At 48.0% G+C, this 13196-nt stretch overlaps 1 protein-coding gene across 9 annotated transcripts in view; it reads left to right on the top strand.

Annotated features, from left to right (window-relative positions):
* LOC120375603 (beta,beta-carotene 9',10'-oxygenase-like) overlaps window positions 1–7275 on the top strand; it is a 78683-nt gene extending 71408 nt beyond the window's left edge. For 8 of the 9 annotated variants that reach the window (XM_039496333.1, XM_039496324.1, XM_039496325.1 and 5 more), the window contains 3 exons: window positions 299–481; window positions 3658–3768; window positions 4183–7275. In XM_039496333.1, the coding sequence (XP_039352267.1) occupies window positions 299–481; window positions 3658–3768; window positions 4183–4296 (408 nt within the window). In that variant the 3' untranslated portion in view covers window positions 4297–7275. The remainder of the gene's footprint in view (window positions 1–298; window positions 482–3657; window positions 3769–4182) is intronic. The other variant, XM_039496330.1, reaches the window with a different exon arrangement.
* Window positions 7276–13196: the final 5921 nt, after the last annotated feature.

Genomic DNA, 13196 nt, shown 5'->3' with positions numbered 1-13196 from the left:
AAAGGTGCTGTTCAATGCACTGGAGTGCTGATGCTGTTACAGAGGCTTTCCCCCTTAGCTCAGCCTTATGGGCCCTTGTGAAACCCCCGAATGCTGTCAGTCTCTTCCTTGGGTGGAGTGGATAAGGGACCCAGCATGGTTCTGAGATGGGCCGGCTAGAGGTGTCCAGGGAACAAAGCCAAACATTTCCTCTTCCCTGTAATAGCTGGGTAGCATGTGGATGAGACCAGTTAGGGGTTGAAGCGCCTGTCCCAGGTCAGGGCTCAGTAACACCCCTGTGCTCTGCTGTTTGCCCTAGGTCTGGTGCATGCATGAAAATCTCCATTCAGAGGACCTGGAGGAGGTAGGGGGCATGGAGTTCCCCCAGATTAACTACTCACGGTGCAACGGCAGGAAGTACCGCTTCTTCTACGGCTGCGGCTTTCGGCACCTGGTGGGGGATTCGCTGATCAAGATGGATACAGAAACCAAGAAAATGAAGGTGAGACAAAGTAGGATCTTCTTTAAGACCCTGGAGTTGTCCCCATTCAACGACTCAGCCTGTGAACTGGCTGTTGTGTGTTTTCTGTCATCCTGCAGCCCAGGCAGCTTTGTCACCCATCAGCACTGGGATCTATTTAACAGGGGGGCTGGGATTGGGCCCACACTTCCATTGTCTGCCCTGCACGAATGTGACACCCTTTGGGTCTCTGGACAGACCAGGGCAGGGGAAGGGGGCTTGGGTATGGAGACAGGATCAAGATGATCTTAAAGGGTGTGGTGCCACATGATCACGATGAACACAGCATGGGAAACGTGTGCACTAAAAGATTGTGTGCAGGTGCTAAGTGGTGCTGGTGGCCTGTGGTATACAGGAGGTCAGACTAGCTGATCTGGTGGGTCTCTCTGGCCTTAAACTCTATGACTCTAAAAATACAGCGAAACCTATAATGTGGAGGTGATGCTTCCAGGGCACCTGGAATTCAGGCTTTTGGGGTCTGGGGCAATGAACATAAAGCTGGGGTGTTCTGCCCTACCAATGTGCAGTATGTAACTAGGCAGAGCTTATACTGACCCTCACTGGGACAGATTTTAATCTGTAGGCCTGTGATGTGGGACCTTGAGTGGCATAATGGGTCTGTGGCAGCTACAAGGGTTTCCCTGCTTTGGTGGGTTTAAACCCCAGACATGAATTTCCTTTTTACAGTAATAGGCTAACGGGCCAGAGGGAGTTGGGGTTTGTCTGAAATAAATCCTCAATTGGATTTAATTCAATGCAAATTTGAGTGTGGGCTCTTATTTTAGAATAAACTCACCCTGTTTTCATTTAGCTTTAATTGGAATGAATTACCTTCTGCTAAATCACAACAAGGGCGTGTTTATGGTGAAATAAGAATGTCCTCCCACAGAGGCATCGAAATGATGAAAGATATGAATTAAACCCAAAGTAGTTATTCTGTTGCAAGTTTCTATAGACTAGGACTACGTCTACACTACAGAGCCTATGCTAGTGTAGACGCAGTGTGTGCTCACCGGAGGAGGAGCTCTGCCTATGTAAAAACACCAGCTCCCCAAACGATATTAGCTGCGTTGACAGAAGTATTCTTCTCTCAGCATAGTTGAGTCTACACTGGGGTTTTTGTCTGCATTGCTGGTCTGCTGCTTGTGGTTATTCCCATCTCTGACTGACATATATACAAATTTTAAAATATAGACTGAGGCCTTATGCGTCCAACTCCTATTGACAGTCGCTAACAGCTGGGACCTTAATTCCTCCTCCAGGCCTCTCTGAAAATCCCAGCGCACCTTTTCAGTGTCTCCCTTTTTATGTAAGATTTCCCCAACCTTTAAAAACACGAGCAAGGTCTTTATTGAACACTACAGGGATGGTCAAGACTTCTCCCTGAAAATTTGCTCCCTCTCCAAATTGTCATAATCTGGCTGGGAAAAGCCTCTGGAAGCTCTAAATATCACAGGTTTTTGAAAAGGCTCTCTGTGCAGGAAGAAACCCATGTTGGGCTCAGTCCAACCTGGCTTTGGAACAACGGTTCATTAACTAATGATTTGTATTACTGTAGTCTCCAGAGGCCCCACTGAGACCAGGACCCTATTGTGCTAAGCACTGTACACACACGCACTCTCTCTCTCTCTCTCTCTCTCTGAGAGTTCCAGCCCTGATGAATAGATAAGACAGAAAAAGGGAGGGGGGATGAACAAAAGGTGAAGAGAATTGTTTGAGGTCATAGAGCAAATCTGTGGCAGATCAGTGCCCTACCCACCAGAGCACTAACAACTAACGTTTCAGCTGTAATGACTTCGTGATTTTTTTAGTACGCTCAAGTACATCTCGTACGTTCCTTACTGTTTTTGACAGCTTTCAGAAAAGGAAAGGTGATTTCTCTACTAATTGGTGCTTTTTTTATTTCGCAACATTTTCTCCCTTGTATGTTATTGCTGAGAAATCAAAACAGATGAGTTAATTTCAGTTACCCTCCCTGTACTGCATGGATTGGCAATGTCTTCATGGTTGTAGCAAATTTTACAGGACCTAGAAAAACCTGGTGCAGGCTTGGGCTTGCTTCTGAATTTATAAAGAATTCCTATTTTAAAAGCAAACATCAGATTAGAAACTAGAACCCAGAAGACCCTCCTGCAGATCATAACAGTTTCCATGTTAGGAGTGGCTGGGTGATTTGTTAGAAGCAGCCGGGTAGTCCATTGGACTGGGCTAGAGAAGACCTGTGTTCTATTGCTGGCTCTACCATTGACCTGGTGTGTGACCTTGGGCAAGTCAGTTCAGGACGTAGTTTCACCCTGTGCCCAGCTTGTCTATTTAGCCTGTCTTTGATGCAGGGCCCATTTCTCATTGTGTTTGTACAATGCCTCATACGATGGGGCATCGATCTCAGCTGGGAACTTGAGGTGCTACCGGAACAGAAATAATGAATAATAATGTTCACGTTTTTGAAAACTCTCACAATCCTTTAGTGTTCAGTAAATGACCCTTTCATGTTTAGGGTAAGTAGTGACACTGCGCATATGAAAGATTGGAGGGAATGTCTCAGTTGTGGTCCTCTCTTTAATGCTAATCTTCTCTTTATCTACCGGTGGGAAAATGTCTGTCTCAGTCCTGCTCTTGATTTATCTAGCTCCAGTAGGTGTGGGGAGAATGGGAAATGCTTGACTTCTTGTTCACCTTGGATGATGGTCAGAGGGGACACTCAGGGCTGCTTTATTGCTAGGCTGTCATTTAAAAACAAAGCAAAATCCATTTCTGAATTAGGCATCTCACTGTGCCCAGAGCTGGTCTACACCCCCTTTGTTCCCTTCCGCATTCCCTCCACTAGTTTGCTATCCCCACTTCATGCATCTTGTCTTAATTGAGAGCCAATCCTGCAGGAAGCTCTGTGCAGGCAGCTCCAGTAAGTCAGTGGGGTTCATCATAGGCACAGGGATCTGCCTGAATGGAGCTTTGCTGACTTCAGTAGGTCCAGCTGCATGGAGCTAGTTGCAGAATCAGGGCCTTAGACTGTAAGTTCTTCAGGGCACAAGGTGTCTCTGCATTTCTGGACAATACAAATGGGCCTTGATCCTGACTCGGGTCTCTGGATATCAGTAGTACCTAAATCATAATAAAGTGCATCTCTTCTGTCTTTTTTTTTTTTTTTTGCCTGCTAGATTTGGCAAGAGGATGGATTCTATCCTTCGGAGCCTGTGTTTGTGCCAGTGCCTAAAGCCACTGCAGAAGACAGTGGAGTCATTCTGTCAGTTGTGGTCACACCCTCGCAGGTAACTCATTCTCACGTTTCACAAGTAGCAAGAAACTGTTGTGTTTATATGGTGGTTTTTAAATCATAGAATTGGATTTGGTACTATGTAGAGGGCAGTCCCAACACTTCATTCCCCGTGCTCATCTGCTTTCCAATCCTTGTACTGCTGAGTTTATTTGCAGTCACTACATCCTCTGCAATTGTCAATTGCATCAGAGCATCAGATTCCTAACAGCAGCCTAGTTTCCAGGGTCAAAGCTGCTTTGAGGGTATGTCTGGGCAGCACTGGTTCTAGCTCACTTTCTTGGGTGCTGGTTTGAGCAGTCTTGCTGTGCAGACAGACTCTTCCTGGTGGAGGAGGAGATGTGTTGGGGATGGGAAGGCAGAGTGGAACCCAGCACTGCCATTCCTCTTGCTGTCTTTCATTCTGTAGAACCAAAACACTTTCCTGCTTGTCCTGGATGCAGAGACCTTCAGCGAACTGGGCCGCGCAGAAGTCCCAGTGCAAATGCCTTATGGATTCCATGGCATCTTTGTCCCACGTTAATGGAGAAGCCTGCTACCTCGAACTAGAAGATCAGTGTGAATCTCTGCTTTTCCTTTCCTTTCGCTCCTGCATTGTGCCTTTGGTGAAGGAACTGCCTCTGTAGCCCCCAAGCCTGTTCTCTGTGCTGCTGCAGTATTATTAATACGTAGTGAATGGGTCTGAAGCTAATACTGCGCAAGGCGATAGCACCTTCTCCAGAAGAGCCCACTGCTTGGCTAACTCCACTGCCCTGCTCTGCCGGTCTGCTGTAACCCCCATGCTGCCATGAGCTGGGCAGGCAAGGGAGGCAGCAGGTGCCCAGAGAGCCTACTTCTTCCCAGCACCAATGTGCTCTGAGCGGGAGAGGCAAGTCAGCAGCTCTGCTCAGAGTGGTGGCTTTGGCTGTAGTGCACAAAGCGAAAGGCGAGACAGGATCAAGGGAAGGAGGGAAAAATGCCTCTTCCGAGTCCCAAGTGTGCCACTGCTTCTTCAGGAAACTGTCTCAACTCAGCCAGGAAGAGCAGAGAGGGTGCTGCCCCACTTGGCAGCTGGAAAAGGTCAGTTCCAGTTTGTGCAAACATCACAACTCAAAGAAAAAGGATGATACCACCTTCCATGCTGTCATTGAAACCCTGCATATGCTAACCATGCCATTGCCATGCACCCCTAGTGAAACCAGTGTGGGTCAAACACCCCTCTATTGTGTCCCTGCCACGCCCCCTGGTGAAACCAGCATGGGGCAAACACACCTTGACATATGCCCACAGCAAAACTAGTGTGAGTCAAACATGCCCCTGACACTTTCCTGTCATGTCCCCCAGTGAAACCAGCATGGATCAAACATGCCTCTGACATACCCCTGCTACTCCCCCCAGTGCAACCAGCATGAGTCAAATGCCCCTGCCATGCCCCCACCCCAGTGAAACCAGCAAGAATCAAATATGCCCCCACACCACATCCTGTCGTAAAATCAGCGTGGGTCAAACACATCCCTGTCACACCCCCGTTATGCCCTTGACAATCCACAGTGAAACCAGCAGGTGACAAACACAGCTATTTTTATTTTTCTGCGTAGGCACACTTAGAGGGCATTGCATCAATTGACCTTCCTCCGGTCAAATATAACTGTCATTCATTCATCTTTCAGATAGATGGGCAAGTCTCTTATGCTCAGATGCGTTAGTTGTGGTGGGATGGGTGAAGAGGGAACAGGTTGGTTGGTTGGTTGTGGAGGCCACATACAGCAGCTTATCTGTCTGGCTGTACTAATAAAAGACTGCTCCCCGTGATTGGTACCTGGGGAACGGGCTCCACTTCTTGCTCAGGGACTTCTCGGCTCACACATTTTAAAGGCCAGAAGGGACCATTATGATCATCTCTTCTGAGCTCCTCCATAACATAGAGGGCTCCACCCAGACATTTCTGCAGTTGTTCATGCGTACGCAGGTGCAAGGGGCAGAAATCCAGTATCCTGGGCATGTATTGCTTCAGAAATACTACACTACCCCCCTTCCCTGAATAAAGAGCCCAGTGTCTGCCCCTGGACTTTGGCGGCTGGCGTTCACTACACAGAAGCTAGGCTGCTCTGCTGTGTACCTAGCTCCAAAGCAGCATGTAGGCCAAATAAAGAAACAGATTAGCGAATTAGCACAGTAATTCAGATGCAACTCTCCCAAAATAACAAGCGCTGTCCCGAGGCTGATCCTGCTACTCAACTCCCCCCATGCCCCAGAGAAAGCCAAGGAGGAGCAATGAGCTTGAAACTAGGGTTGTGGCAAAGCCGGGGGAGAGTATTCCATAGGCAACGCCACCTCTCCCTGCAAACACTCTAATCCAGCCCTTTCCAAATTAAACCAGGCCTTAGCTTGGGCCCTCAGAGCCGTCTCAACTACTGCAAATAGCACCCACAAATGAATGGGCCCCACGGACGGAATAAGTGTAGGGGTCTCCAGGACAAGGGAAAGCAGCTGTGACTGGAGGAAGCTGACATCGCCCACGTCCTTGTGCCGGAGGTCCTTGGAGCAGGGACAGGCCATGTCAATCCAGCCCCTTAGCCCAGGGCTAACAATGAATCCAACAGGTAACACTAAATGGTGAGGAGACACAGACGCCAGGGAGGGCTGAGAAATCCAAAGGCTCTAGGGGCAGGAAACAAAAGAAGATTCAACTTAGGCTAACACATTTGTGGACAAGTAACCCAACCCACAGGTGCTTAATGGGAAGGAGAAATCTGGGAGCAAGGGTACTGAAGCAGTCCAAGATGTGTCTGTATGTGGGCGGGGGAAAGATGCTTGCAGCCTGCGAAGCAGGCAGCTAATGACATGAGTTTGGTCTCTTTTGCAGACGTCTCCCCTGGCAGAGAGATTCTGAGCGGGGGTTGGGAGGAGAGTGCCCCTCTTTACAGGGCACTGCTATTGTCACACCTGATATATAGCCCGTTCAGTTCTGGCCATCCCATTACCAGAAAGGTAGCCGTAAAGTGGGAGAGAGCTATGGGAACAGCAATGAAAATGGTTGAGGGGCCAGAGAGGTTGACTATAAGGAAAGAGCTCAATCAATAGAGCAGGGCTCAGTACTAACTGCAGGAGGACATAACCTTCTACTACTGCTAGCAGGGAGGGAGGGTGAGGAATTAGATCAGACCAGAGATCCATGGGGGAATAACTAGGAGCAATAGATGAAATAAAGCAAAGGAAAACTGAGTCCTTTCACCATTTCCCTTGGGAGCTTTTCCTGGTGCAAAACCCTAGTGGCTGAGACATGAGACGGGACAAAACACTAGCAAAGGGCCGCTATGAGATATTAGGAATTTTCTCATCTCTCATCCCCCTTTGTTCAAGTGTCAGGTGCACACGTTAAAGGCACATAGGCTGGTAGGTCATACAGAGGGATTGGATCCAGACCCATAGTTGTAACAAAGTCTGGTTCCACATACAGTGAGAATCAAGCTTCTCACAGTGATAAAACCTATCCCCAGAGAAGAAGGCAGATGATTGAAACATTTTATTAAAGCTAATGTTAAAAAATATATATAATACATAGGTTGAGAAACGAGTGTCTGTACATCTGGGTATAGTGCTTACATTATCCACAAATACAAAGTTTGTTTGTAAAGTCATTTGATAGAACATAATCAGCAATAACCGACATTTAGGTGAATAGATTTAACAATTCAGTTTAGATATTAGAATCTAAATACTCGGGTACATCACTCATGAGGAGGTGTACAGAGATTTGGTTGTGGAAAGCAAAATATAATGAGATTGTCCCTCAATAATTGAGAATTAAGTAGGTTGTCCATTTAGAAAATACAGTCCATGAGGAAAGTATTTCAGTTGCTTTCCTGCCAGAGCTTCTCATCGGCACTCCAGCTCATCCGTCCTAGTATTGCCAATGTCCTGTGATGTGTTCTGTGTAGATGTCTCTCGACCACCTGATGGCGTTCGACACCATGAATTGTTCCATCAGCCGTAGCGTAGTGTTGACTGATTCCGCATTCTCTCAGCACTTGCTCTGACGATCAGTGTGTGTGTCTGAACCTGGTAACCCTTAGCTCTCAAGGTTTCGGCCAGAGGGGCATATTTCTGTACCTTTTGAGCAGCTAGTCTTGTTGGCTGCCTGGGTTGCAGGCCAGATCAGCCTACACAATCTTGTTTACTAGCCCCTGCAAGTCTTAGTCTGTTCCCTTCATGGAGACATTATTTCTCAGCTAGTTCTCAGGCACTGCAGATGGTTGGACAGTAGATGGTGCACTACACTGTGCCCGGCTCCGATTCCTAACTGTTGCAAGCTCAGTGCTGTTGTCTCCAGCTAATAGTGTCTGAGCCCTGCTCTCCCCAGCAGTAGCGCAAGTTCACGCTGCCACTGAACTGCAGCTTCACCTGACTGTGCTCTGTACACACCGTATCTTACTCTAAGAACTCCTTCTGCTGACGCCTCTCCCCCAGGGAGTTCACCAGCTGCAGCCCTGCTCTGGGATGGTCACTATATGTACTCAGTTCCTTAGAGCCAGCAGCTGAAGGAGACACCATGAGGGTGGTCTGCAAAGGCTGTTTATTCACACAGTGTTGTCATCAGTATTCCTTCTGGTGATAGGGTGCACCTGGCTATTCCTAGCCCCCTGACGGAGGCCCCAGGGTCCCACTACACCCTGCCCCAGGAAAGCAGCAGAGAAGGTAGGTCCTTTGGGCCTGCCTAGAGAAGCCTCAGTACAGACAGCCAATCAGAGCTCCACTGGCCCAGATAAAAGGAGCTGCAGGGCCCAGGCAGATCAGTCCCTGGCTGGGGGAACCAGAGGGGTGGGTCTGGGAGCTGCTCTCTGGCTACAGGCGCTCGAGGAGTGAACAGAGTTTGGTTCTGGCTGCACTGGCTTAAACTGGGGGGCGGGCCCTGAGAACTGAAGCAAGGAGTGAAGATACAGGGGCCAGGTGAGAAAAGGTCCAGGGAAGTAGCAGCAATGAATCAAAGTGAGCAGAACATGGCTGCTTTTCACAGGGTCCCTGGGTCAGAACCTGGAGCAGGGAGTGGGCCTGAGTTCCCCCACTGGCAAAGTGGTGTAAGCCCTGATAATGGGACAAGGCTTGCTTGGAAGCCCAAGCAAAGGGCTGCATTTGAAGGGCCCAGAGCAGGGGCTGAGTGAAGACCTGGGTGAGGGCAGACAGACAGTTTTGTTGGACTCTTTGCTACCCCAGCAGGGGCTCATTTTGATGGTGTGACCCAGTTTGAGGGCCAAGCCAGTGAAGATCTGCCAAGTGAGGTCAACAACCTACAGGGGGCGCCAGAAGTGAGAAAAGTTGTACCGCACAGCAGCAGCAGGAGGCGCTCAAGAGGTGAGTGTCCTGCTGGTACACAGTTACCCTGGTCCTTTGCCTCTCCACCCCTCAGTGGGGAGTAGGGGACAGTTTAGTGTCTGCAGGAAGCTTGGTTGTTTATATTTCTGTGCAGAAATTAGCTTTAAAATGTTCACTCACAACATGTCAGCAGCAGCCGGGGGGTGGGCTGGAGCGAGAGATCAAGACTGGACACAGTTAGCGAAGCGGGAACAGGCACGAGCTGCAGTGCAGTGGATTTTATCTTGATTGCAAAGCTTCATTTCATCTGCAGACAATGCTAGTCCCTGATTACGCTGTGTGCGCTCCGGTCACGCATCAAGGCCAGTGGAGCCGTCTCGTCTCCATTGTACACAATGACGTTCCGCTTGGATTCGTACACCTTGACCTTATTAAGAGCCCCCGCGGGCAGATGCTTCTGGAGATTTTCCCAGGTGTACACTGCCACATTCTCAGTTGTACTGCAGGGAAAACAGAGCCCAAGTTAGAGAGGGAGCAGTACGTGCAGGTTAGAGCCGGATCCCAGCTGCAAGGCAATGGGGAGGTATTTGATCACTGTTAGGCAATCAGTTCCTCCAACCTGAGGGTGTTGAACGAGTCACAGATGACATATATAGTGCCCATGTATGATACAGGGGCAGTCCTGGCACCAAATCCAGTTTTACCATGAGACCCCACTACCCACCTCACAACGTCAGCAAAATAAGCCACATCCTGATTCAGTTTCTTGTGGTCAAGCAGCTCCATGATCGTCCCCTGTGGCAAGACAGGGAACATGCTGGCCCCATCAATGGGTTATGACCCAGAAGGCCCAGAGTGTGGTAGGTCTAACCAACACAGTCCATAAGGATACAATATTTAAATTATATGCTAATTTAAAGTCTAGCAAATTTAAGCTCCCAGGCACGTGCAGGTTTCCTTGGAGGATGACTGAGAGGTCAGATATGGAGCGATTGTTTTGTGAAAATTGTTTGCCCGCGGGTGACAGGGTGTTTTTATCTTTTATCATTTTTCTTCGTGAGTTCATTTGAGAGCGTGGTGATTGTCTGGTTTCACCCACATAGTTGTTACTGGGGCATCTAGTGCACCGGATGAGATACACCACATGTTGTGACAGACATGTGTAGGACCTGCGGATGTTGAAAGGCGAGTTGTGGGGAATATCGATCAGCATAGCAGTTGAGATATGTATACAAGTTTTGCATCTATTGTTATGGCAGGGTCTGGTGCCGCTCGGATTTGGCGGGTCCTGGTCTGTTGACGGCTTGAATCTGATGATGAGCTCGGAGAGGCTGGGGGTTGTTTGAAGGCCAGAGAGGCGGTTCAGGAAAGATTTCTTTCAGGATGTGGTCCCCATTGAGTATGGGTTGTAATTGTTTAACGATACCCTGTAGGAGTTCCAGTGTGGAGTGGTAGGGGACAACGAGGGGTGTGTGGTCTGAGGGGGTTTTATTTCTGTATTGAAGCAGGTTTCCTTGGGGTATTTGGGTGGCTTGTTCCGTGACGATCTACTTCTCTGGTGGAATGTCTTTGTTTGAGGAAGGCAGTTTTAAAGGGTATTAAGGTGCATCGCTATGTGACATTTCCTTGATCAAGTGAAAATTAGCCTAAATGTCAGCAAGAGTGAGCAGAAGATAAGACCAGGATGAGATTACGGGTAATTCACAAGTACAGTTTCAAAATAAGGTGAGATGGGGCAATTGTTTTATAGTCAAACACAGAAATATGTGTACCATAAAGGAATAATAAATCTAAATGAGTTAGAAAGGTTTAATGAGGCTTATCTAATATTTAACCTTGACCTCAGTTTAACACTGGTGGAGGGAGAGGGGTGGCCCTTTTATGCCCATCAGCTATGCTAAACCTTGTATTCATAGTCATGAAAAATACCTAGACTGCTTCCTTTTAAGCTGTAATATCTTAAACAGAGTGAGAACAGAGCTGTGTGCTATGCCCCTGCCTGAGCTGCCTTTGCTCAGCTTTCCTGCTGGGCTTCCATCAGCTGCAAAGGAGCAGGGGAGAAGGGAATTTTCTCCTCCATTGTTCAATTTTGGCAGAGAGAAAACTCCCATTATCAGAGCTCCCTTGTGTATTTTGCTCCTAGTAAAGCTGCCACAAGAGGGTGTAACTGGCTGCAAATTCATGCCAGCACTATGCAAAGGGAGAGCATTCTGCACCCATTGGCCTTATCAAATGAATTGAGTTTTTCTCCAGTTTTGTTTCCTTTGAAGTTGCACCTCAGCCAGCGCCTTTCACGGTGGACCCTGGCTAGAAAAGGGGTTTGCAATGCAGCTGCAGTTTTCGCCAGTCTGATGGGTACGGTAATGGATTGTTCTCATTGGCTGTCACGGAGGTCACTGTGACATAGCTGGGCAGGATCAGAACAGCCATTAAGCCTTTGATTCACAGGCTTTCTGTTTCTCAGAACCCTGCAGAGCCGAATGCAAAACATGGGATACCCTTGTCAGAGCGCTAATGAAGTTGTTGATTTCTCCCACAAATACTTTAAAGGAGATTGTAAATGCCCTGGGCCGCTAGAGATCTACATATGACAAAGCAGGGGTTCCCGTAACCTTTCCATTAAATGAGATCCAGGAAGGGCACATGTAACCTTTTACCTTCGGGTCACCTGTGTGTGTGTGTTTTCTGTCTGCTGTTTTTTGAGTATTGGCTACTGTGCAATGATTCCTGCTCTGGCAACTGATAATACAGCATAGACAAGGGTGAAATATTGTCAGGATATGTTCCACTCTCTGGGCCAAGACTGCTTCATCATGCGGGATGTAGCTCCAATTGATTGCAAAGCACAATTGATTAAATCAAATGCAGGCATCAAAGCAACGCTCTTGCCTGTTAAAGCTGTTCCACTTCAGTTAAGTGCAATATTCCCTCTGTAGTGCACAGGTTGGGTTACATGTCTGGCCTATGAAAATATGGATCCAAATCCCCCCTCTGCCATTGTTAAGAATAATTTTGGATAGGTAGCCTGGAGGGAAGAGGGGGTTTACTGAGAGTGAGGTGCCCTCCTTCTTGCCCGTGGAAGCTCTTCCACTTTAGTTAAATGTGCTCTGGGTGAGGCTCCCAATAACACTCACTCTCTAGTCATATTAAAACAGTCATATTTATAAAGCAACCGATGGAACAGCAGGGCTCTCACTGCTTTGCATCTAGCTCAGAATAAACTTACAGCCTGCTCTGCATGTATTTACTGGGTCCGACCAAGTCAGCATCTCCTGGGGTGGAACCAGAGCATTCCGAAATATCTCCACTTGTTCCGACAGCAGCTGTAAGTAGCTCACAGTGCAGGCTGTGACAGAGCTCTTTGATACAGGGGAGAAGTTGATTTTTCTGTTTGCTCTCCACATGCTTTGGGCCTCTAAGCGTATGAGATCAATAGAAATATTTTCATTCAAATCAGAGAAATGAGCTGTTTTCATGGCAATTTTCTTTTAAAAACAAAAAACCTCCCCCTGCCCTGTCTTACAGTCAAACACTTCAGGGTGTCCCTGCACAGGCGTGATATTGACTAGAAACAGACCATGGAAAAAAGAAACTGACTTGTGCTCCTTCTGCTCCCATACAGTAAAGAAACTTCCAACAATGCGCTGGTGAGTGAGAGAATAACTTTCACAAGGTCCTGCTGTCAGTTACAACTGATCTACGGAAACTTAGTGGGGGTTTCAGACTTTTTGTTAAGCTCAGTGTGTCCTCTTAAATCTAATGTCCTCTGTAGCTTCTGTTCCTTGTTCCTCTCCTTCCCGTGCCTTTGCTTTTTCTGGGGGACGGAGGCAGGCTCAGATCTAAAGACCCCAAGCTGGTTGGAGGAGCACCGGTGTGCTCCGGCTGTGGTGTATGGATGCACTGGTGGGTGTTTGTGCTGCAAGATCCCAGCTGTCTCACCTATCTTTCCCTTTTGCTGCAGAGGACAGAGCTGGTGCCTTTCTCCCAGGAGCTGCACTAGATCTAGAATGGCAGGGGTATTTTAAACCCACCTCCATTCCCATCCCCCTATAAAGATTGTCCCTGGGATCAGGAAGGAATGTACCCATTGGGCAGCGGTGACCAAAGGGGTAGGTTGGTGGTAGCCAGGAT

Source organism: Mauremys reevesii, linkage group 12 (genome assembly GCF_016161935.1).
Source record: "Mauremys reevesii isolate NIE-2019 linkage group 12, ASM1616193v1, whole genome shotgun sequence".
NCBI lineage: Eukaryota > Metazoa > Chordata > Testudines > Geoemydidae > Mauremys > Mauremys reevesii.
This window is presented reverse-complemented; position numbering and strand designations above follow the sequence as displayed.